Source organism: Falco naumanni, chromosome 7 (genome assembly GCF_017639655.2).
Source record: "Falco naumanni isolate bFalNau1 chromosome 7, bFalNau1.pat, whole genome shotgun sequence".
NCBI classification, from domain to species: domain Eukaryota; kingdom Metazoa; phylum Chordata; class Aves; order Falconiformes; family Falconidae; genus Falco; species Falco naumanni.
Genome location: NC_054060.1, coordinates 65824312 through 65843612, shown reverse-complemented (window position 1 = coordinate 65843612; position 19301 = coordinate 65824312). Strand labels below are relative to the sequence as shown.

The 19301-nt window shown below is 44.0% G+C and overlaps 1 protein-coding gene across 34 annotated transcripts in view; it reads right to left on the bottom strand.

Annotated features, from left to right (window-relative positions):
- Nucleotides 1-19301, bottom strand: part of NRXN3 (neurexin 3) — a 1021208-nt gene that overhangs the window by 665341 nt on the left and 336566 nt on the right. For all 34 annotated transcript variants that reach the window (XM_040600857.1, XM_040600858.1, XM_040600879.1 and 31 more), the window contains one exon: nt 311-514. In XM_040600857.1, coding sequence (XP_040456791.1) covers nt 311-514 — 204 coding nt within the window. The remainder of the gene's footprint in view (nt 1-310; nt 515-19301) is intronic.

Genomic DNA, 19301 nt, shown 5'->3' with positions numbered 1-19301 from the left:
TCAAAAGATGGACCAAGCAGCATGTCTCACACAGAGCTCACCAGTCCCAGACCAAGAAAGGAAACTTAAAAACTTAAAGACTTAAAAACCAACACTGTCCATAACGAAGAACTGACAGCAAATCTTCATGCAGCAATGCGGAAGAGAATTTCTCTCCGCAAGAGATTATCATTATGAAAGTCTCAGCAGTTATTTTAGAAATCAGTCCAATCCAATCAAACCAACAAAAATTAAACAAAATTATTAAAAAAACATTAATCACAAGCCCAAACTAATAGTGAAGGGGCAGTGGAAGGTTTTTATACGATACCTAAATTGACCATAAGTTTGACACGGCCTCCATCCAGCTCCAGGCGCAGAGTGTCAGCAGAGTCTCGTGAGGTTGTTGCCATCAACAGCCCATAAGCACGCTGGGACATGAAACGGAAGGACACGTCTTCTGCTTCTGTATGCATGACCATAGGCATGATGATCTTCATGTACATGCTGCCATCATAGCTCAATATAGAGGCCTCTGCAAAGAATCAGCAAACAATTGCAAAAAATGAAAAGTTATGCCTCTGTGCGATCGCTTCTGAAAGAACCCCGACATCTCTGGTAGAGCACTGTGTTACAGAAACCATACTGCTTGCCACAGAAATGTACGTAACTGGAGAAAAACACAGCAAGTGTTGAACTGCATCCAGCAACCCCATGTGGCAAGTACGAGCAGCAAACATAAAGGCACGGTACCCACTACAGCTGGAGGCAGTAGTACCCATGGAGACAATCCCCACGGATGAGTGTGTTAGCACAGGGCCCTTTTTTGATAATGAGCTGGCAAAGGCTCCGGTTTTCACATCTTCCAGAAAATGCCATCTCCTCCATTAGTCCAGCCTTCCCCAGCACTAGCTGTAACGACTACTTTAAATAATGCCTACGACACTTCTACTAGAGCATTTAGTCCTGCCTTTGAAGGCTCAGAGTTCCTATTTCTGGTACTCTTAAGAGCTGTTGCTTATTTAGAGAGAAATTTCATTCCATTGCTAGCACTTTAAAGAAAAACAAAAACTGTCTGAAGCACGTTTCTTAAAAGGTCTTTTCTACATCAGATTTGTGCTGTTTTGTGGTTTCATATTTTTCCCCTCCTTACTAACAACTAATGTTAGTAGAGCTCTGCTGACAGAACCAATGACACTGAAATGTAAATGAAGGAAGGAACAAACAAACTCCACTGTAAATTTAAGTGTCACTCAAACAGGAAAAGTCAGAAGGAAAAAGCACAATGAAAGTCAAGAGGAGGAAAAAGTAAAAAACAGCAAGGAAAGAAATTATATTTTTCTATCTTCTCTGAGGTTGTCAGAGAAAATGGAAAGTTCAGCTGAGGAAAGGAGTTACAGAACTTAACATTTTCTATTTGTTCAGGATCCTGCCTGCAGAAAGTGACATTCTTCTCTAAAGGGGCAGAATTAAAGTCTTGTGATAGAACTGCAGCAAACACTACAGCACGCTAATCATTGTTTCAGTCCGGGAATACACTCCAAAGCATTTTTAGCCACAAAATTTACAAATCTACATAAATATTTTAATGTATGAATTGGAGCATCCCTTGTGCCCGCAGCCAACCCCTACCAAAGGCAGAGCTGTAGAGATCGTTCCATGTAGGACTTACCACAAAACTACATATAAAAATCTCAGAGGTTAGAAGAAAAAAGACCAGTTCAGCTCCCCAGGAAGGGGAAGGATTGCTCCATAAAGAACTCTTACCACTGCCTCATCCAGTTTAGACAGTTTTCTCAAATGGTAGGGATTCCCATGTTGTAAAACAAACACACACACACACACACCCCACCCCATCTAATTTAACCGACAGCAACCACATGTATTTGGAATCTAGATGTTTTCTCATGTTTCACCCCTTTATCAAACATTTCCCAGCCAGGCCACTCATGCTGACAGGAGCAGAACTTCTAGAAGGGAACAGCAAGCTTGGCAGAGCCAATCCTTACATCCTCTCAATGCCTAAATGTTAGAGTAGGGTAGATGGATGGGAAACTGAGGAACAGCTCCATGTCCGTGCTGGAAAGGACCCATGGCTGGCTCCACAATGACCAGTAACAAAACATCAGTAAGAAATACACAAATGAGATGATAAATAAGGATATAAGTGTCAAGCTGATAAAGTGACAAGGGAGATGTGTATTTGGTTACAAAATGTTTGGTGGGGATCACTGTGGTTGTGTCGGTGCAGCCACCCACCGCACTAAGTGCTGGTATGCAGCACCCCTCTGGTCATAGGACATAAAAATCCATTAAGAGGAAAACTTCTCTGGGAGCACGATTAAAATAAGAAGGCTGTGAACAGCATCCCTACTCACCAGTTTTCTTAGCTGCGCTCCCCACAGACTTCCATGGTCTGTACACACAACACCCACTCAGCCATACATACACCTTCTGGGTACCAGCTGTCAGTGCTGCCCTGGGGACTCACATCTCTGCTTGGCCAAGAAAAACAGAAGGAAAGAAAGCTGCTTTCTCAAGGTGGGGGTATGGTTTCCTCTTCTCAAAAGCACGATTTTCTTCTCCCTCACGTCTGCACCTCTTACACGCCACCCACAGCTGCAAGCTGGAACTAAATGTACTGTATATTATACATACACTCAAAGGCAATGCGTATGTACACACAAACTCTCCTCACTCTCTTTCCTCTCTCTTTCTGTGGATTGTATTAGAAAATGCAGCCAAGCATGAAATGGCTCCTTTGATGCCTTCAGCTCAGATGTGCCTTGCATGAAACAGTTGCTTGCCCTAGCACCTCAATAGCTGTGAGAAGGGGGGGTTGGAGGACATCAGGACTATGAGTGGGAGTAGCCAAAACAAGAGCCCCAGCTCTGCTGCTTCCTTCTCCCCAGTACCGTGCATTTAGGTGCTTTGGAAACACGAGTGTTTCTGTAGACACTAGAAGACAACAAATCAGAAGTGTGTTAATAATGAGTCTCGTTAATAATGAGTCTCTTCCCTTCAAAAAGAATTTGTGTCCTTTAGCTCTACTGATCCCACTGCCAGAAAATTACTGTCCTTAGACAAGAAATCCCAACCATCATAAATATGCTTATGTAAAAAGGACGTGAAGAACACCCATTGCTGCTGAGGGTGGCACAAAATTCTAGACAGTGTTTCAACTGACATCCCACAGTAGCCTAAATCAGGTATTACTGTCCCTTCTCTGGCCAGTCTGCTACAACTGGGGAGCAATGAATCCTTGTAACAAGAAGATAAAATTAAATAGCCTGAAATAGTTGAAACAGCCTCCCATACAACCATCGGAGTTGACGAGTGTTCTTTTATGTGCTCTATGCTAACACGAGCCCAGCCCAGCTCAGACCACCAATGCGCTTGACATCTTTTAAAAACATAGATTTCATTCTCACCTTGCAAGTCCTCACCATCTGGAGTATCTAGATGCTTTGTCAACACATCTCCTCGCAAGCACACCATTCCCTGCAGCTACGAAAATACCCTTTCAGAGGAGGCTATTGCCTAGCAGCAGTCATACAAATAAAACCTATCTCCTTGTCCTGACAAAGAGTCCCCAAAACTTGAGGAAGGCCTGCTACAGCTGAGCAACACATAGAGCAAATCTGGTCAGGGTTGAATATAACCTGGCAACAACTAGGCGACCTCAGCCTCCTAGGCACCTGTGCTGGTGACTTCTGCCTGAATAGTGGCATCCATTCACGGAATGATCAGGGTTGACAGGGACCTCTGGAGATCATCTAGTACAAAGTAAAGCAGGTTCTCCTAGAGCAGGCTGCACAGTCGTGTCCAGGTGGGTTTTGAATGTCTCCAGAGAAGGAGCCTCCACAGCCTCTCTGGGCAGCTTGTCCCAGTGCTCTGCCATCCTCAGAGCACAGAAGTCTTTCCTCATCTTCAGACGGAACCTCCTGTGCTGCAGTTTGTGCCCGTTGCCCCTTGTCCTGTCGCTGGGCACCGCTGAAAAGAGCCTGGCCCCATCCTCTCAGTCTTTTCTTCTCCAGGCTGAACAGGCCCAGCTCCCTCAGCCTTTCCTTATAACACAGACACTCCAGTCCCCTCATTGCCTTCGTAGCACTTTGTCGGACCCTCTCCAGTAGCTCCCTGTCTCTCTGAAACTGGGGAGCCCGGCACTGGACACAGCACTCCAGATGCACCTCCCCAGGGCAGAGCAGAGGGGCAGGATCACCTCCCTCAACCTGCTGGCCACTGTCCTCCTAATGCCCCCCAGGGTCCCACTGGCCTTCTTGGCCACCAGGGCACACTGCTGGCTCGTGGGCAACTTGCTGCCCACCAGAGCTCCCAGGTCCTTTTCTGCAGAGCTGCCTCCCAGCCGGTCCCCCCCAGCCCGTACTGGTGCACATGGTTGTTCCTCCCCAGGGGCAGGACCTTACACTTGCCCCTGCTGAACTCCATGAGGTCCCTCTCTGCCCAAGTCTCCAGCCTGCCCAGGTCTGGCTGGATGGCAGCGCAGGCTCTGGGGTACCAGCCACTGCTCCCGGTTTTGTATCATCGTCAACCTTGCTGAGAGTGCACCTGTCCTTTCATCCAGGTCATTGATGAATAGTCAAACAGGACCAGAGACTGTCCGGACCCCTGGCAACCACCACTAACTGCAGGCCTCCTGGTAGACTTGGTGCTGTTAATCACAACCTCTGAGCTCTGCCATTCAGCCACTTTTTGATCCACCTCACCATCCGCTTGTCTAACCTGCACTTCCTGAGGTTACCTGTGAGGATGTTATGGAAGAAAGGGTCAAAAACCTTGCTGAGGTCAAGCCAAAATCCACTGTTCTCCCTTTATCTACCCAGCCAATTCCATCATGCAAGGCTATTAGGTTGGTCAAGCACGATTTCCCCTTGGTGACTCCATGTTGACTGCTCCTGGTAACCTTCTTTTCCTCCACATGCTTAGAGATGACATCCAATTTGATTGTCCTCAGCCATCTGCAGCAAGAGGACTATAGTGCTTTTGTTCAACACCATAAATACAGGCAGCAGCAGCACAGTTATCCAAGTTTAAAATACAGGCACATTCCTTCCACCCTTCTACTTTTTGGGTAGCTATTATACTTGGATGTCTCACAAAGACATGCATAGGAGCAATGAGCGAAACCACGTTTCAGAGACCCACAGATTTATACAGAAAAAAGATACAGAGTGGCATTTATTTGCAATCCCAAAGCCAGAAGCTTCACTGCCATTAGCTTGGAGAGGGGAAGAAGAAACCAGGTGCTGATTCAAAACCACCCTGACATAATGCCAGAGATCTGTGAAAATCAATGTTATTAACAGCGATTAGCTTCCCAGTCTTGTGCTCTGAGACCCTGCCAGCTTTAATTTTACACTTAGCATCCAAAGGAGCAATTCACTGCTGCTTCCCCACAAGGCTCTGCATAAACCTCCTGGGGATACAGCAACAGGCATATTCTTAGAATACAGACAAAAAATTATTCAAGACTTCTTCATGCTCTTTCTCCTATTTTCTGACCTTTCTCTTGTATTAATCTCCATTCTTTGGCTCTTTCCTTTCTTTTCCCTTTTAGTTTTTCCAAAGTCTCCTGTTCTTCCCCATGGTTTCTTTCCCCTGCCTCCCAGACTACAATATATCTTTCTTCCTGAAATTTCCAGAAAGATGACAGTGAAAAAGAAGGAAAAAACATCCACCCTTCACAAGAAGTTTAGCTGAACTCATCAAGGGCCACAGTTCAGGGCACACAACGTTCTTCCCCCTATCTACATTTGTGAGAGTCGGCTCTGGCCACCCACTCCCACCAAGCAGAGCTTCCAGAGACAAGTGTCACCAGCTGGAGGAGCACGGGACACCTGGCAAGGAGCAAGTGTCGAAAACAGGTATGCTACTTCAAAACTATGAGGGAATACAGACCAAACTTTTCCATCTTTTTGCAAAAATTCAGATATCCTTAAAGAAAAAGTGCCAAAACTTTGTGTCCACAAAGCAGACAAAACTTTCCTGTAGGCATTACACAGCACACCTCTTTCTCTCCCATATCCACACACATGGCCACAAATAAAAACAGCCTTAGTTCTCTGAAAACCAAAATTACAGGCCTAACAAAAGAAAAATAAATCCTCATTCCTGTCCAAGTGGATCCCATACAGATGCGTTTCAACAACACAGGTCCATCAGGTACTTTGGGGAGCCCAAACGTAGTCACTCAGACTGAAATCTGACTGGGACCCAGGAGATAATGCTCCTTTTTTGGTGGAAAACTTGAAGTGCTCACATGCGGTTACAACCTTGCATGTCACCTGGCAGGATGGGGCCCAGGAGCTGCCCAGACACCCAAAGAGCTGAGCACGACCCGCAAATGGTGGCCGGGTCCAACCAAGAGCCCAGGAAACATCATGGCCATGAGGCAGGTCTGGGATCAGGCTGGGAAGTCACTCCACCAGCCGGGGCTAAGATCAGGTGCCACAGCTGCCCGACAGGGCCACGGTGATAGGGATGGGACATGGGCCTGGCTTGGCAGGGCTCGTGGCCAGGGAGGGGGCTGGGCACCTTGAGACCAGCCTGGCTGATGGCCCCAGAGGGCAGCGGGCAGGCTGGGGGAGCCCTGGGGGCTGACACGGGGCTGTGGGCAGGCTGGGGGAGCCCTGGGGGGCTGGTGGGAGGCCATGGGCAGGCTGGGGGAGCCCTGGGGGGCCGGTGTGGGATCCTGGGCTGTGGGCAGACTGTGGGAGCCCCAGGGGGCTGATGCGGGGCTGTGGGCAGGGGGCTGTGGGAGCCTTTGGGGGCTGATGGGGAGCCCTGGGTAGGCTGGGGGAGCCCCGGGGGGATGACATGGCGCTGGGAGCAGGCTGGGGGAGTGCCGGAGGGCTGGTGGGGGAGCCCCAGGGGGCTGACATAGGGCTGGGGGAGTCCCAGGGGCCAAGCAGAGCCTGTGGGTGCCCTAAGGGCACTGGGCGGTGTGGAGCTGGTGGGACCATGGCTCTGGCACTGCTCCTTGCTGACCCAGAAGGGAAGTCCATGTTTACTAAATGCACTATGACACCTTTTGCAGCAAATGGCATTTTCCCTGGATGTCTCCCATCTAGGTGCCGCTGGACCTCACCTCACTTAGCCTGCCAAATAGCGAAAAGCAACTTGAAAGGATGTCGGTGTAATTCACTAGCACTGAGAGGGACAACAACAGAGAACCCAAACCCATCTTTAAATGCCCACCTAAAGAGAACCACTACATTAGAAATGAATTGTATTAGTCTAGCAGAATACCTTGCAAATAATATCGTTAATCAGCCACTGATAGGTTTACTGTGCCAGTAAGAACAAAGTTATTCTGCTTTAAAGATTTCAGCCTGACAAGATGTCAATGGCGTTATCATCAGTTGTTATGCGCTGGAAACTCATGACGATAAAACAGTTAAAATCTTGGACACATAAAACCACAGAGATGTAAAGAACCTGGACTGGCTTTGCCTGTGTTTAATCTCCCCCACAGACAGAAAATATTTTTGCAACACGAATCCAAATTTTTCTTTGATCCATATTAAAAGGACACCTTCCTTCCCCGCTCCCAGTGGCTATACAGCTGCTTTATGAAAGGACTTTCATACCCTGAAGCTCAGCGTACCATTACCCCAGCTCCCTCACTCTGTTCTAGGCTAAGTAAACCCCTTCTGTTCAACTTCTCCTAGTTTTTATTTTCTACAACTTGCCTCTTCTGCTTCTCACCTTTGGCTTCTCTCTAATTCGTATACTACTTTCTTAAACTCAAATGGTTCCGTTTGAGTAGCGTACATCAGTTAGGACCAAACAGGCACTAAAAGTAGAATAATAACATAAGACATCCTTATCAGTACAGTGTGTACAAAATATTTCTAAAAGAGCAGCACAGAAGGGAGATAATAGAGCTAACTTCAAGGCATTCATCACATTTTCAGGGATGCAAGAATACTGGTGCAACAGTAATAATTGTTACTTACAAGGCTGCTGCTATAGACAAAAATTGCTAACAGATGTTTACATAGGCCAGATAACATCCAGGTGAATATTTTTCATCAAACATTTTTTCAAAACCTTGCAAATTTATCTCATAAAATTATTTAAAACATTACATTACCCTTAACATACATTTAAATCTGAAAAATGCCCAGAAGTGTGGGTAGACTCATATAACATAAGAAATTCCTGAAGCACATCTGAAGTGCAAACCACACCTATTTATTTCTCTAGAAAGTCAGAACAGAATGAATACCCTATTCACCGCTTCCCTTTCCATACCACTGTGTCTCCTCCCTGTTCCAGTATCTTACATATTTCCTATCCCTTTCCTTTGTCATTTTTCCAAACAGAAGAAGCAACATCAAATTAGTTCAGAAAAGATTATTCACCAAGTATCCACAAAATGGAAGACATACAAAAATCCAGGCAAAGGCAGCAAACTAAGAGCCCCAGGCAACAGATCTGTATGAAAGTGCAGGGTTCAGTGCAAGTACTATGTCCTTTCTCAGAAAAACAAAACAAAACAAAAAAAACCACCACAAAAAAACTTGATGAAAAATGCTTGATTAGACATTTCAGAGTTTAGACATTGAAATGACTTTGCTTATGATGGAAGCAATTCAGATATTTTTTTCAGAACTATACAGTTTTGGGGTTTTTGTATCAAAAATTAACATCTTGCATTTCTAGTTAAATATTATATGAACATTACATAATATGAAAATCCTCTAAACCAGTCCTGAGAATTTTCTGCTCAAAGTGGGTGAAATCTCAAGGAACTAGTTAAAACTATGAAGATTCCACCACTGTAAGGGAGTAACACACCACATTTTTGACTGTCTGCAACAAAAGCTCCAATGGAGACCTTCTAAATTTTAAAATGACCTAGAAAATGCAAATTAGGATCCAGGGTCCCAAATCTCCCTCCATTAATGAACCTCACAAGCCTTCGCACTCTGGATTCTAGCTTTGTTTAACTTCTGTAATGAACCAACTCTCCAGCTCCCAAGGGTAGCCTGTGGCTACCCTGCAAAGAAATATGTACCAGTTTCTATCAGCATCATGCTCGGTGTATGCTTCCTCCTCTGTTGTCACCATAACAAAAGACGATAAGTTAATTAAGGGGTGTTGTCAGGTGCGGAGTTAAAAAAAGAAAAAAAAAAAGAAGTCTAATCCACTAATCCACAATGGAAAGTAAATGTTATCTAATAAAATTTGCATCTTCCTTCTTCAGCCTGCGATCTTGAACTGGGCTAGGGAGGAGCTGTAAGAGCACTGAGTAGCACAGTGGAAATATTTGCAGACAGAGGAAACTGTAGCTTGTAAATGTTACTGCTAGCCCTGGGAGGTGTTGAGCGAGGCTATATTGCCATACTGAAGCTTGGCAGAGACACAGGGGAACCAAGAAGGAGCACACGGGCTCTTCAAACTTACTCCAAATGTCACTCTAACATTTACAGAGCTGTGTACAACTATGTGGGAAGAAATCACTGGCAAGAAGGCTAAGGGTAGAAGAATTGCTCCTCAGAGCCAAGGAGCGTCATGGGGAAGGCACGGGGAAATCTGCTACTAAAGCGATAGACTAAGAGTTTGTATTACGTGGGTGATATGGTTTAGAAAGTGATGCGATTTCTGTTTAGTTCAAACATCTCTGAGTCCTCTTTATGGCACTGCCAAACTGCATGAAGCACCTGATCACTGTCTTCTCAGTAGTGTTCACTAAGAAAGGGGGATTACAGTAAAGATGAAGTTTAACTTGTCTCAGAGGTGCACAGTAAAAAAAGAGGCAGCAGACAGAAATTGCAGCAAGGGAAATTCCAGAAAGTTATAAGGAAAAAATTACATGAGGGTAGTCACACACTAACAGTCTGTAAAAACTCCACCCCTGGAAATCTTCAAAACTCACCTGGGTAATGCCTTTAACACCCCATTCTGCTCTGAAAGTTGGCCTCACTTGTAACGCGCAGTTGGGACAGAGACTTCCAGAGCTCCCTTTCAACCATGATTATTCTACGACAAGTGCCGGAGTGCACCAGTTTCACTGGATATTGCACCACTGCACAGACACCACCCTACACCTGCAAGTTGCTACTGATCTGAGGTAGAAAAGATTTTGTCTTGTGAGATATCACATCAACAGAAATCCTGCTTACAGCATGTTGTGAAGACTGAAGAAACAGAAGATTCAAAACTTTGCTTTCCTACAGGCACTGTATGTCCTTGGGCAAACTATTTACCCCTGCTGAATCATCTCACAACACTTACAGTTAGGAACATACATATCATGACATTACTAAACATACCCAACTGTTGTGCTTTTTAGTCCTTTTCTCCCACAAGGCAGGATGCTCTCACTGAACTGGTGTCACATGCTACCAACATCTCCCGGTGGCTGCTGGCTCTCAGGTGCAAACTGAAAGGCTTCTAAGGGTGGTTCTCAGCAGCGAAATTCGCATTACTTCCCCGAATTTCCAGGAGATGAGGGCTCTGCTATAAAATCCACATACGGGCAAAAGCTACTAAAAAGGCAGTTATCACCAGTCTACCATCTTTGAAAAGCAAGGCTGCGATGTGAACTACATTCATAACCTTGTGTAAAAGCACAAAGAACCTCCTTTCAGTTCTAGTTTTTAAATACTGGAAAGAAAAACAGTCACTCGTATCGCCTCTGGCTGTTTAAGGAAGGTTCACAGCATGGACCCAACAACCCTCGATTTCCTTTTCTTCTTTTTTCTCATCTGACAGCCCCAAAACCCTGAACTTCATAACGTCCTGGAAGAGGTGCTTTAATAGGACAGGGAGCAGAGGGAAAACATGGGTCTACAAACTGCAGGGTAAAATCGTCTATAAAAATCACAGGTACCTCATAGTGTTTTTGAAAAAGCAGCAATTCTTCAAGCCAGGAAATCTCTGATTTAGGAGGGGCCAGAAGCCAGACACTGCCACACTGAGAAGAAGTAGGCAGAGGAGCTGGGTAACTATTTATAACTAATGTATGGCAAGCAGTTTCATGGAAACAGGAATATCACAACACTCACAACAGCGGCAAATAGGTCATCTTTGTGGGAAGCCCAATGCAACAGAGTAGGTAACAATTAGGAGGGTAGCAATAGCACACACGCTGTGGAAAAATACAGGATAACATGTAATTTGGGGGCTACAACTTCCAAACTTAAAACAGAAGATAAATAAGATGAGTTTGTAATACTAGGATCTGAAGGAAGGTCCTTTCAGTGCCTTTTCTTCTCCTATTGCAAAGCTACTGCTTTGCCTAAAAAACATTTGCAAAAGCATTAACCCCAGGGTGGTGACTGCCTGAGAGCAACGCTCAGTCAGTGCATCACAGAGTGCAGCAACGATGCCACTGATTTCCAGGGTCTGTCCACTCCTAATGAAGTCATCAGCAGAGATGCAACTGCCAGGGATGCTCACCCAGCTAATTGTAACCACTGTCCAATTATTGTAACCATGATAAAGAGGAAGAGAGAAGCAGAAACTACCAGTTGGCATAGAACGGCAGTTGACATCGCCAAGATCTGAAGCAAGAGATACATGTTCAAGACTCTAAATTTTACTAGCAGATAAAAGAAATTAAGTCCTACTTTCCAGTAACAGGCACTGCCTTTTGAAAACATGATTATCCATGCAGACCAAATTCTACTGTATGACTCTGGTACCTGTAAAGAGATGTGTTTATAAAAAAGAAATTTCCGATAAAAAAAAGGAAGGAAAAAATAATTTACATAGGCATGTATGGTGCTTCTGTACTAATGATGACCCAGAATTGCCTTGTTTAAATTATTGAAAGAATGTCCATGAGCTGTCCCTCTCTTACTCCAAAGATGACCAAATATAGTTTCTCTCTTACAAAATCAGTATCTCTTGGTAAGGTCAGTCTTAGCAATTCATAGACCAAAACACCCGTTATAATTATGCAAAACCATACAGTTATTAAACTCCTATAACCCTATCTGAAATGCAGAAGGTCATGGTGCAGGACCTTCTAAGTGTATAGACTAGCATTAAATGGGTGGGTTTACATACAATAGCAGCCAGCCCAAAACCTCCCATCCAAAATATAAAGATTTATATTTTTTGAGAAAAGAGTTCCATTAATCTTTTTCTTCTTTGAGCTTCAAGAGCCTCCAATGATCTTGACGGGAATTGTAGAAGATAATAAATCCTACTTGTTGTGGAAGCTGTGAAAGTTTACTTAGTGTTGGCCAATTCCGTGAGAACCTCCAGCTGAGAGAACTGTGCATGTATAAAATTTGACAGCAACTGCGACCCTAAAACTTTCTCATTCACCACTGTGCTACTCATTTTACTCACTTTGAAGTTCAGGACAGCAGTCAGGATACAACGAAGAGTGAAACTCCAAAAGCCATACTCCAGTTTGATGCCACAGTTAAGTAAAGCTGAATCTTCTTCAGCTTCTTGTATCAGTAGACTTACAGAGATGGTTCCTGAGGTGTGAGTTTCCAATTCAAAACAAGACCAAATCTTGTAATTACCAGGTATCTTAGACTGAAAATGTCATTTCTGTGCAGATTTTCAAATCACCTTCTGTGGTACCTAAGACTTTTGCTGACACTGGGAAGCCGTCGCATCATCACGGCCTATCAAGACACTTGCATTCACTTAAAGATGTGAGAAAGTGTCCACATCCTGTATTGTTCTCTTTATACTAGACATAATGGAAAACTGAGTTAAGAGAGTTTTGATGGTGAATAACCTGCTATTTATCTTGTCTAAAGCACTTCTGTCTATTGCAATGAAGTCCAGAGGGACATTCATTCTCCAGACTGCCAGCAGAAAACCAGATGTGATGTATTTTGTTACAGCATTTCTGATCCATTACATCAAATTATGCCAGATTAAATGCAACCCATCAGGGAAAAGGGTTTCCTCAGACCTGTATATTGGCTCAAGCATCAAGTTCAGTGTCTGCACCTCCTGCACAATAACACTTTCCATACAACTTCTTCACTCGATGCTAGGCAGCATCTGCGGCAGTTAGTTCTGCGGGTAGAACTAACTGCCAGGGAAGGAACTTCACAATCAGTGGGCAGGTAATAAAAATCTTCATTTCACCACGGTGTTCTCAGGTTCTCCAGGCTCCTGAACAACCTCTTTATGGGCTAAACCTGAAAGGCACACGGACTAATAGCAAGGAAGAGTTGGTTCCTCCACCACATTGGTGTTAGCCCTCGGGCTGTTCAGAACAGCAGTAAGGACGATAAAGTCAATATCCCTGTCCCAAGGGTGGGGCGAAGAACTCAAAACATCAACCACTCATTCCTAAAGACCAGAGCTCAGGAATTCTTCAGACAGAAAAAAACCCAGGAGTTTTGTAATGTCAACCTAAAGATATCTTTTTCAACATCCTAAAAATCACTGTTTAGAATGACCTGCAGGGCTGTGCCCTGAGGAAGCCTGGAACAGGGGGAGGAATAAAGCTGCCCATCACAAGTACGACACATTTGCTAACCTGGGTGGGCAGACGGGAAGTTCAACCTCTAAGAATAGATACAGAATTCTAATAAAAATTTCGGTGTTTGATAAAAAAAGTCAACAGCCACAGCCTTAATGCTCTGTACAGTGGAAAGCACAGCTTTCTTTCACTTTACATGTCTCCCTGACTCTTAAGGGCAGGACAGATAGAACTAGGAGAGTAAATTACAAAAGCCATCCCATTTAGCTGAGTGGGATCACAGGTAAGGTTAGGACAGTTAATTACTATCTATTTGTTGAAAATTACCCATAAAGGTAATTAGATGCATAATTCTCTTACAGCAATTAGCTGTTGTTGATATGAATATGAAGTAGGTACCTAGTAAGAGTTAACTCTGTAACAAAAGGAAAGGAATTAATCAGAACAAAGAGAATGTTCAAAGATTGAAGTTCAAAGATTGAATAAGTCTGGGGGTTGGCCAGATATTCGAATGTGTGTTTGGAGGACTTGAGAATGCTTTCACATGTATTATTTGACCAAAGCTCTAAAGTGTATCAGAGAAAGTGAGATTATTAGTATGGAGCCCAACACAATTTAACAGAGCATGGTAAAAGCAGATGGGAGCGTAGCTATCAGATTAACTTTGTATAAAGGCTGTGGCAAATCCATCATGAGGTTTTCCAGGCTCTGAGACAGCCTGACTAGGACTGGCCCTACCAGCAAATTGTGTTTATTTCAGAGATGGAATTTTTTTCTCTTCCCTTATACAAGCCTGAAAAAGGGGTAGGGGGAGAGTCTGACATTTCCTACTCTTTCAGATTGTATTTCTCTATAGCGACAAAAGCCATTAATCACCACCAATGAAAACTGGGGGGTGGGGGGGAAGTAATTACAACATCTGAAGACATTCAAGACATTCTTTCAGTTTTTCAACAGCTTGTTGCTCCAGTGATATCTAAACCCTTCTCTTTGGCTTCCTGCAGTCTACACCCCTAGTGCTTCTGCACCCATAGGGAAGGGGTGAGAAAGCCGATAAGCAGCTCCAAAAAGGCAGCCCTCAGCAGCAGGGAGCAGGGTTCAGGTGTTGCTCAGGCAAGTAGGGGCAGATAGGAGCAGCCCCACTTACCTGCTCCTCATATCTGCCCACATTTCAAAGGCTTCACACAACCAAGCACAGGAGATGACAAGCAGCGAAAGCTCTGAAATAAGGACAGAGTGGTGGGGGAAGCCCACAGCTGTTAGTTAGGGCTTGAAGCACACTAGTGGAACCATATGTGAAGCTGGTATCAAGCCTTTGTGTCCCAGGTGGCCTCAGGTGGCACCCAATTTGGAAAATATTCATGACCCCATCCCAGAAGCCTTCCCACAAGAGATGCAAAGTTAAATCAAAGCCAATGTAAGGCAACAGAAGAACTTACAGTCCGGAGGCTGCTACATTCTAGAGGATCCTCTAAAATTTCAGAAATTATTTTTTTCCAGAAAAAATTAGAAAAATTATTTCATAACAACAGGAACTGTTTGAGCTGCAATCTAACAGCTGCCTATTGGGACACCTTTAGTTTGAAATTAAGTACATTGCAAAAAACATCTTAAAACCAGCTAGCTGTATGTACTTCACCTGTCAGATTTCTCCCTCCTACAGTTTGTGGCATCAGAATATGGCATTTCTTTTTTCCCCCATCTTTTGTATTTTCCTTTCTCCTGTTACTGTGCAAAAGGGCGATACAAAGAACAGCAAAACCAGCCGGCTACCCGCACTAGCAATAAACAGAGCGCATCAGATAGTTCCTACAGGTAAAACAGAAATCAGATTTTGTGATATTTTTCAGACCTGTTCTCCTTCAAATTTCCAACCAACTTTGGAAAACAACAAAACAGAATATGCATGGTGCTGCCAGAAGTACAGTATCATCATCTTCAATGGGTATTAAGAGGCTGACTTTGCCTTAAAAGTAATCTTATCATGTCAGAACAACATTCTGCATGATATTAAAGTAACAAGGGTTGTAACCATAGTCACATTGTACCCTTTCTGCTACAAAACACACGCTACACCTGCAGCCACTTGGTGTTCCAGTGCATATTACTTCTTTACACTTTACTTGACACTCCTCCTGTGTCAGCTAGGCTGAATTCCACGCCACAAAGGGAGGAACACAACAGAAAAACATAACCAAAGGAAGACAGGCAAAGCTTCTTCCTTTCCCAAACAAAAAGCCAAGCAACCAAGAATATGACAGCTGTAGGGTTTGATCAACAGTACCAGTAATCAAGCAAAGTGAAATTTGTGTGCTCTGCACCAGGCAGGTACCATTTCACTATAAAAATCCTACAAAATGCAAACCTCTTCTATAACGTCTCAGTCATTGTGGCTCAGCTTTGGCTTGGAGGTACTGTACTTTGAGAAGCCTTTGAAGCTTGCTCAGTCCTCAGCTTCTCAGATGCAATGGGATTACTTTTAAACTGATGCTGAGCAAAATCCACTCTCTCATTTTAAAGCCTGAATTCACAAAAATATCTGCATGTAATGTTAATTGAGTTTCACGAGGTAAAGTTTAAAGGATCAATCTAAACATTCCCAGGATACAGTTACAATTTTTATTTTGAACCCTGGGATTGCAGTTCTAGCTTTTAGCCTCTCTTTGCCTTTTTTTTAAAAAAAAAAAAAAAAAAAAAAAAAAAAAAAACCAAACCAAAACAAAAAACCACCAAACAAACATCAAGGTCTTTATCATGTGATCTTTGAAATACCACCTCAGGGCTGTATTTATTTCAAAGCCTAACTTCCCCCAGTATTAGCAAGACACTTCAGAATTTAATTTGTTTATAGATTCTAGGCCCAGCTCTTCAGGAAATTCAGTCATTTAATAAGATTGCAACAGGAACATGGACCTTGTGGCCGGAGGACATACTCAAACCAAGAAAGGAAGTCTACTAATTGATTTCCCTCAACTGGAAGCCAGGAAGCTGCACCTTTTCTCTGAAAAAAATAAGAAGTTATTAAAGGGTAAAAGTAAATATTCAAATAAAGTTTCTAGTAAATGATGAAACTGATGGATTCACACAGTTTTCACCTTCCACAGCATCACAATACATTCTTCAATTACTACATTACATTACTTAAGAGGAAGTACCAATTTCTCTGGTTTTTTGGATCCTGTAAAAGCAAAAAGCTTGATCTTACCTTTACAGTATAACTCTGCTGTGGTACTGAATTTCACAGAGGTACCTACAGTGTGGAAAGCAGTTAAGATTACCTCTGTTTGGAAGAAGAGGCAACTTCTCAGACTTAAAACATATATATGGGGGAAATAGAAGAGCCAGTGAAACTGTCACCTAATGCTGAGACTGTAGGAAGCGGGTTTAGCAGCCAGTGCACAAGGACACCGATGCTGCTCTGACCTACATATCTTGAATTCGGATTGACAATCACCTTCTGCAGCAACATTTAATTATATGCTGCTTCCTACATCACTGGCTGCTGGGGAAGCGAAAGTTATGTTTTAAGTGACAAAATATATCTTCATCAGGGATGTGATTACTTTCTCAAACTGCCAGATTCTATTCTCAGTTTTATGCCACAGATAAGAGACTGCACAACAAAGAATATAATAAAGCCAAAGTTCAGTCTTGGATTTTTTGAGGACTGATAATGTCATCTTAGCATCTGATGAAATCTACCAACACTGGAGGACTGAGGACTGTAGAAATGCTACTGAGTTAATCCAGCTAAATCACTCCGCTGATACTGATCTACTGGACGTTTCAGCCATTCCAGAAGCAAAGCGCTTTCATTTCAGTCACCTATCATTTGCCTCATGATCTGATGGTAAATCTCCCAGATCATTTTTCTTAGCAACTCAAGTATGGGCAGAATTTGTGGCCTTGCTATGCACCAAAACAAGAGGAATCTAATCCAAATGGGTTGGTATTTCCTTCGCCACTTTGCTGAACCAATACTTAACAGGACCTTTTAATTAGGTTTCCACTGAGCCCTTAATAACGGGCTGTTATCTAAAGCAGGACACAAATTAGGACTCTCAAGATCTATTCAACAAGTCACTTTGTGATTTTCTTGTATTTGATCCGAAAGTAGGAAAGTGATTTACCTCTCTTCAACAACATATTTTTAGATCCTTGCTTAAGACATCATTACAAAACTAAGCCAAATATATTAAAAGGAGGTGGTGAACAGAAAAATAAAACATAAACAGCTCTTGTGTTGAGGATATTATGCATCAGGCATAGACGCATTCAGAATCCATTTCTGACAGGTCATCGAAGCCTAAGCCTACTATCACCAAACACAGCTGAATTTACTCCTCTTTTTAATGGGAAAGTGAAGGCCAGTGAAAGCTGCCAGACTGACGTGATGAAAGAGGAGTACCTAGGATACACACAGAAAGAATGTTTCCTTCACACAACTCTCTCTCCAGCTTGTTATTAACTTAAATTAACAGAGTATTCGAGAGTTTAAAAACCGGTAGCTTAACGCATGAGCCATCAGTCCCCATCTCTCTGGAGAGGAGGGATGCTAAGCCCTTCACCTGCAGAAGCAGCCATGCAGCCCCTCTTGCACAAAGCGTGAGCCACCGCTCTCTGTTTTCAACATAAAGGAACTCATCGGCTCCTGCACTGTGCTCAGCCACGATCCCGAGGGTTGCAATACACCTGTACAGTACAGCACGCTCTGCTTTCTCCTGTGGGATCCTGGGGGGCTGCCAGGGGACGGAGCCCAGGGGGGTGCGGAAGAGCTGTGCGTATTCAGGTGTATTAAGGAAACTATATACTTCAGTATGTTTTCAAGTCTATTTGAAGACAAAAAGAGCATAACGCTTTTCCCCAAAGGGGGCTCCTGTAGGACTTCAGCCAGCCCAGGGAGCCAGCAGTGCCGGGTGAGCAGGGCAGGCGGTGGGGATGAAGAGCCTGGGGGCCGGGCGGCTGGAGCGCTTGCTCGGACACTTTGTGGATACAGCGGGGGCAGGTGGCAATGCTGCCCGAGGCCATCAGATGGCGAAGGAGGCTGCGACTGACTCCTCAAGTGATTCCACGAGTGCTGAGAGGTACGTGGTACCGCGTTTGCCAAGGGACAGCAGCGTGGCTCCTCGCAGAGACACGCAGCAGATCCCACTTGCTTTTCTGTACCGTGTCGCTGCCACCAGCTCTCACCACCACTCGCTGGGCAAGGTTTCCACTTGTGCCTGCATGAGTTCTGGATCAGCAAATGCTGTTTTGAAAGAAGCTTCTCCTAATTTACTCCTGGAAAGGGTCAGACACATCTCTACACAACACCGCAAAGAACACCCCATTTTCTGAAATAAGCAGCTGACATACTCTGACCAAACAAGGACGAGGGCAAGTTTCCCAATAGGATGGCTTTCCTGTTCTTGATTCCCTAGATTTGAAGTCCTCCGCACATTTTGAAAGCGTAAAGATGCCCTCAGGAATGCCTTTTGACCTGACCTACTTCCACAGCAGAAACTGAGACAGAAACAGGAGCCACATCATCCAGTGACACACTGCAAAGCCATGGCAGTGCAGGGACACAGCCACATGCCCTGAACGTTCCCCCACCACTGGGCTGCTGTTCCCCTTTTTTTGCACAATCCAAGAGCAACCTGCCATCTCCTCAACGTACTCTTCATCAGACAGGCCCTGAAAAACAATCTCAGAATATAAACCAAATCATAATAATGAAGAGGCCAATAATTCTTTTGGAAATTGGAAAATAATCCACAAGCCTAAAAATAATCTAGATCTGTAAGGAAAAGAGGACAGTTCTTGACATCATTTGAAACATATATGGTAAGACTGTAGATGTAACACCTGTTTCTCTTTGAAATTCTGCAGATAGACTCAAAAGGGGAAG